Raw genomic sequence first — 5,993 nt, forward strand, 5'->3', positions numbered from 1 at the left:
ACAGTCACAGAGTGCTGCTGTAACGTCCTGTTTCTCCATCGACGTTTAAGACCACTGTCTGTCTTTGCTAAAGTGTGGACGAGTTACTGAACAAAACATGGAGAAATGTGGAAAAGCCCAAAATTAAGCACCAAAAATCCTTTGAAAGACAGAGCGGATGTTCCGCCGACTATCCGCTTGCAATAAAAGACACCAAAGAATGCGGCGACGAGCGCTGCCAAACTGCTGAAAAACTGGATTTAAGTGTTCAGTTACAGAGTTTTGGTGTGACTGAAAGGCGGCCGAACAAAGTTCGAGGTTTAACGCGTTAGTTAAACTGTGTAAAGACGTGTATGGTGCGGTGTATGCTAGTTTTCTCTAAAGATTGCCATCTTTGAAGCTGTTTGACAGCGTTCCTTTGAGAGCGATGTGATTATCTGATCCGAGCACGGACAGTGAAGTTTCCACAATGCTAATGGTGTCAGTAAAAAAACACACACACAAACACAAAGGACCACTGTCGCTGCTGTACTCACCCAAACTGTTGGTAGAGGAATCCATAATCCCAGTTTAAACGGTGTCTCCTGTTTCTAGAGGAGCAGCATGCACTAAGGTGTGTTTTCCATGCTGACAGCAGAGAATCACAGCCCACACTCTGGAGACTTCAGTCGATTGACAGGTCTAAGAATACCGGAAACGCGAAATTTTCCGCAACATAAAGCGTAATAGTTTATTAAACGCACGGGTGTGGGGGGTACTTATAAGTAAATCGAGCTTAAATATAAAATATAGTTCGAAATTACTTTATATAAAATGAAAAACTAAAAAACAATCACACCACAGACTGAAAACCGCTTCCGGAAGTGTAGCCCCTCGTTATAGCTAACTTGACACTATTGGCGGGAAGGCACCAGGTACGGCTAAAGGTGCTGCCAGATATTCGCCTCAGTCATAGTGATTCAGTAAAGAGGATTTCACAGTGTCCGCATACCAGAACATTTCACAGAACTCTTACAGCAGCTTCTTATGGCTGCAGCTCTGCAGTCATCATCTGACAGCTAGAAGACGAGCATTTGTTTCCATCTCGTGGTGGCGCTGTGCACTACAAGCCCTGAAACCTGTGCCAGAAAGTGATCGCCTGCATTCAAACGGCTATAAATAACTTGTTGGCCTATAAGAAATGAAACGTATATCACATGCATCCCTCATGAATGATATCCAGTCGTCTTCACCACACACAATATTCCTGTCACAAGGTAGAAGCTTCAATTAGTTTTTGGTAAAGTGACTTTATATATCCTTTATTGATCCAGTTAGAAAGCGTAATTGACGTTAAAAATGTCCTTTTGTAACAGTGATCTGACGTCATAAAGATACCCGCAAGACAGGTGATTTATTTATTTTATATAAAACGCCTTATTACGGAAGCGTAGACCTGCCATCCAGGCAAAAAATAGAGCTATATCACGTTGTAACGTGAAAATTTTTATTGTTCTAATAATATACTTGTTTGTACAATATAGCATCATGTAAGTACAATATAATTTTCGCGTTTGAACAACATAATATCACGTTATTACAATATACATAATTACCACGTTCGTACAATATAATATTTATTGACAGATAAATATTTATTTATTGTAAGAACGTGAAAGGTTTTTTTTGTTATAACGTGATAATTCTGTATATTCTAAAAACGTGATATTATGTTGTTCAAACGCGAAAATTATATTGTACAAACATGAAAGGTATATTGTTAGAACAATAAAGTTTTCACGTTATAACGTGATATAGCTGTATTTTTCTTTTGCCTGGGTGGCAGCTCTACGCGTCCCTTCCCTTATAACTAAAATCTCTTTTAGTTTTTAGTTGTGATTTTATTTGTTTTTGTTTTTGTTGTTGTTTTGTTGTTTTCCTTATATAGCGATTCTATAAATGCAACGTTGTGTCACCGTGAGTGTATCTGAATTCAAGGGAATTTTAATACTCCATTGTCAGCCAACATAAGCTCGACAATGGCTGCAAAGTGGTGACTCTTGCCTTAAGAAATATCTCCTGAATTAGACTAAACTGACAAGAACACGACAATGATTTTTTTTTTTTTTAAATTTAGTTAGCGTTCTCTTTTCTTACTTTTGTTTAATAGTTTGAAGAATCATAGCTACAACGCGGATAATAGCATTGATTAAATAATAATTTTCCTGCATTTCAATGGAGAATATTTACTGCGCTTATTTGCGGTTTTACGGAACAATCATTTCTGTCACTGTTTCCGTTGTTTGGGGGAAGGAAACGCGTGTCGGACCGGAATGCTGTACTGGCCTTTCAACATGGTAGCGTACATTGACAGCGCTTTCTGAAGGAGACTCTAGTCTTGTCCGATTGTCGGCATTAATGGTCAGTATTAACTTGGTTATACATTTTGGGGTAATAATAATAACTATCCTTACTACAACGTTTGAGCAGCTGACGAACTAAACTTCACAAAAATGTGAAATGTAAAGTTTTATTGTTCTGTACAAATATTTACAGCTGGATGAGGTTCACCGAAGAGTGAATGTGTGAGCTTCACGTCCGTGCGCACTTCTGTTCTCTAACACTCGCTATGATGGCTCGACTATGAAGGGCAGCCGCTGCCTGCATCAGCTCAAGTCTCTGCGGCTGCTCAGCCACGCAGGGAGGCTGCTGCCTCCTGCTGCTGGAGACAACGGCGCTCTATTCCGGCCACGCTCCTCGAGTCAGCTCGGCGGCTTGCAGTGCGCACAGCGCGAGGTGAGCTTTAGCAGCGACCAGACTTAAGCTCTTAAACCACACTGATATAACCGCAGAGAAAGGCAGCTGGCAGTCGACTCTTTGTTTGTTGTTAATCAATAAATAATCTAATCAGATCATATGAATGAATTTTTATATGCGTTCATAACTAAAACATGTTGCTTTTAGGTGTTGAGACATTTCCACAGCAGCCCAGCGTGCACCAAGGGTCAGCCTGCACGGTTCGTTCAGGAGGAGGACAAGACGAGGGACAAATCTCTGGTCACCCACGATGACCTGTTTGAGCAGGTTGCCAAAGAAGCCAAAACCAAGGCCACATTTAACAAAGTGATAGACGTCTACACCAAGGGAGACATAAGGCGTCGAGGTCATGTGGAGTTTATCTATGCTGCTCTGAAGAAGATGCCAGAATTCGGGGTGGAAAAAGACCTCACTGTCTACAACAAGCTGCTGGATGTTTTTCCTAAAGAGGTATTCGTGCCGCGAAACTTCATCCAGAGAATGTTCAACCACTATCCCCGTCAGCAGGAGTGTGGAGTGCAGGTCCTGGAGCAGATGGAGAATTATGGTGGGTGTCTATAGTTTTGTGGTAGTTGCTGAGAATCTTGAGGTATTCTTTACACTGTTTTTGTGTCTAAGTGTCAGTGTCTGTGCTTCAGGTATCATGCCCAACATTGAGACCAAAGTGCTGCTGGTCCAGATCTTTGGAGAAAAGACCCACCCTATGAGAAAGTACCAGCGTATCATGTACTGGTTCCCCAAGTTCAAGCACGTAAACCCCTTTCCTATTCCTGAGCAACTGCCTGAAGACCCAGTAGACCTGGCACGCTTCAGCCTCACTCGCATGGCAAACGACTGGGATGCAAAAGTGACCGTCTACCAGGTATACGTGTGGGTTAGCCTAGCTTAGCATGAAGGCTGGAAACAGTCTTTGACTTTTGTCATCAGATGTAAATCTTGTATTTACCAAACTCTTTGTGTGTGTGCTCTCCTCACAAGCTGCCCTGTACAGACGTCACAGAGAGCGGCGCTGAAGTCACACTTCCACATATAGTAGGTATGGATGACTTGAGAAACTACATTCTGTGTTTTAGTCAGAAATATATTGCTAATAAATACTAATAGAGGCATAATTTCCATATTTGTTGTTTGTTTCTGTCTTTCCTGTGTTTGCACCAGGCATCCAGAGCCCCGGCCAGATGGAAGCGCTCGCTAAGCACAACCCTGACAGACCCGTGTTTGTGGAGGGCCCCTTCCCTCTGTGGATGAGAAAAACGTGTGTTTACTACTACGTCCTCAGAGCTGACCCTACCCCACCTGAAGAGAAGGTGGGCGAACATTACTGTTATCCATTACAAAGTGGGTAGTGGATAATAAATGCTGTGTGATGATCATATAACAGTGTGTTTGAATTCTAATGATTGTGGGTTATAGCTCAGAAAAGTCACACCCAGAATCTCAGATTCTAGAATATTTCCTAAGATCAATTAAAAACAGGATTTATAATACAGAAATGTCCAGCTTGGTGTGTTCATTAATACACTCAGATATTAGGAATGCAGCAGTTGTAGCTGCTTTCCTGTAGACATCTGTGCATGCTGGTGTTTGGGGAACTGACACCACCCTCACTCCACTGCCTGTGAAGCTCTCCCCGGTTCTTCGGCTGGCTGTCATCTGCAAACAGCCGGCCTTTTCAGCAGTGACCGCCTGTGTGTTCCCCTCATTGTAGACTCTGATGAATATAGAATATGTGAATTAAATTACAAAAACATTCCTCCTCCCTCCCCCCAGATAGAAGAGCCCTATGACCCAGAGAGGTGTTTGAGCTATCCTCTGCAGCTAGACCTGGATTTGGATCGCGACCTGGGGGACGATGAGAGCTTCGATGTGGAAGACTGTAAGATATGGCATCACTGCTGTTGACCACAACCCCTCACTTCCAGGGTGTAACATAGATGATCTGTGTCTGTGTGTCTATCCAGTGGATGAAGGTCCAGTCTTTGCCATGTGCATGACCAGTCAGGGGGACCAGGCTACCCTCAATCAGTGGATCTCTGGCCTCCAAGAGAGTAACCCCATCCTAGGTCAGATCCCCACGCTGTTCCGACTGGGCGCTGGACCCCGGGAGCTGCAAGGGGTGGGCGACGCCGACTCGGCCAGTCGATCCTGGTTTCCTTCACACGTCCAAAGAGAAGAAGCACACCCTGGGGAGGAAGCTGAGGCTGTAGTGGAAGAAGCTGAGGCTGTAGTGGAAGAAGCTGAGGCTGTAGTGGAAGAGGAGCCCAGGAGAAGCCAGGGTGTGAAGCAGTGAACAGGAGAAAGTTTCCTCCTGACTCCCTCCCAACCAGCTGGGAGGTTTTTGTAAATTCTTTTTAGCATATTTAATAAAGCCATACAAAATGATTGCAAACGTATTTATTCAGTCACAAATGTTTGACTCCCTTAAAATACAGCAGACTATCTGGGGAAGTACTAAGTACTAACTCCGTATGTGTTCAGATGAAGTCATTATAGCTGTGCAAATAAACAATGATGAAGTCAAGTTGTCACAGTAAATGTTGACTTCCATTTACGTTTGGACTCTCTTTAACCATTGACTGTTTTTCACTACTATTGAAGCTCTTGCTGTTTTTGGTTTTTGACGTCCGTACTTGATTTTGGTTTACTTGGTTTTTGCTGTAATGACAACAGCTCGCCACGCAGACTTCAGTGAGCTCACGCTGTCAGGACTGTTTGGCTTTTTCAGTCGTCATGACGTTGGGGTTGAGGTCAGACTGTGGAGGAAACTTTGTAGACTCGTCTCATCGTCTGTGGTCTTTCAGCAGTGGAGTGTCTGGTAGGGTTTCTCTAAAACCATTTTTGATTGTAGTTTTGTTAATTAGCAAAATGTGTGTTTGTGAAACTGTTATTCCATCTCTTAGTAAAAAAAGCTCCTGATGAGGTGCATCATCATGCTCTGCATCCATGCATTGCCTTAATGCAGTGCATTGGCAAGTTTGCACTGCTCACACAAAGGTCACCCACAGCTGCCATCGCAGGCCCAGGGTGCAGCCACACTGGTGCTTCGTCCAGGCTCCATCAAATGCAACTTCAATGGATTCAATAAAAATGATATGGTCAATGTACAAAGCAGGAATTTTGTGCTTTTTAATGTGAAATTCTTAATATCTCTGATGATAATGCCACACAACTGCACTGGAGAAAACAGAGTTTAACAAAAAAGACAAAGGATTCGAATG

At 43.1% G+C, this 5,993-nt stretch overlaps 2 protein-coding genes across 3 annotated transcripts in view; one reads left to right on the forward strand and one right to left on the reverse strand.

The window, feature by feature from the left end:
- eml3 (EMAP like 3) overlaps positions 1 to 919 on the reverse strand; it is a 34,642-nt gene extending 33,723 nt beyond the window's left edge. Inside the window, exon 1 of one of the 2 annotated variants that reach the window (XM_005463398.4) lies at positions 516 to 919. In XM_005463398.4, coding sequence (XP_005463455.1) covers positions 516 to 540 — 25 coding nt within the window. In that variant the 5' untranslated portion in view covers positions 541 to 919. The remainder of the gene's footprint in view (positions 1 to 515) is intronic. The other variant, XM_019349016.2, reaches the window with a different exon arrangement.
- Positions 920 to 2,224: 1,305 nt separating this feature from the next.
- ecsit (ECSIT signaling integrator) lies at positions 2,225 to 5,879 on the forward strand. The gene is made up of 9 exons (XM_025904347.1): positions 2,225 to 2,379; positions 2,515 to 2,754; positions 2,923 to 3,322; positions 3,414 to 3,637; positions 3,754 to 3,811; positions 3,934 to 4,082; positions 4,546 to 4,651; positions 4,737 to 5,590; positions 5,676 to 5,879. The coding sequence occupies exons 2-8, from the start codon at positions 2,602 to 2,604 to the stop codon at positions 5,063 to 5,065; spliced, it is 1,419 nt and encodes a 472-aa protein (XP_025760132.1). The 5' UTR covers positions 2,225 to 2,379; positions 2,515 to 2,601; the 3' UTR covers positions 5,066 to 5,590; positions 5,676 to 5,879.
- The last annotated feature ends 114 nt before the right edge of the window (positions 5,880 to 5,993 follow it).

This window comes from Oreochromis niloticus, linkage group LG3, assembly GCF_001858045.2.
Source record: "Oreochromis niloticus isolate F11D_XX linkage group LG3, O_niloticus_UMD_NMBU, whole genome shotgun sequence".
NCBI classification, from domain to species: domain Eukaryota; kingdom Metazoa; phylum Chordata; class Actinopteri; order Cichliformes; family Cichlidae; genus Oreochromis; species Oreochromis niloticus.

What these genes read in the sequence shown, in the direction of transcription:
- ecsit (XM_025904347.1), top strand. Translation starts at nt 2,602, where the DNA reads ATGAAGGGCAGCCGCTGCCTGCATCAGCTCAAGTCTCTGCGGCTGCTC. An exon ending in TGCAGTGCGCACAGCGCGAG is followed by an intron (nt 2,755 to 2,922) that starts GTGAGCTTTAGC and finishes TGTTGCTTTTAG; the next exon opens with GTGTTGAGACATTTCCACAG. An exon ending in CAAAAGTGACCGTCTACCAG is followed by an intron (nt 3,638 to 3,753) that starts GTATACGTGTGG and finishes TCTCCTCACAAG; the next exon opens with CTGCCCTGTACAGACGTCAC.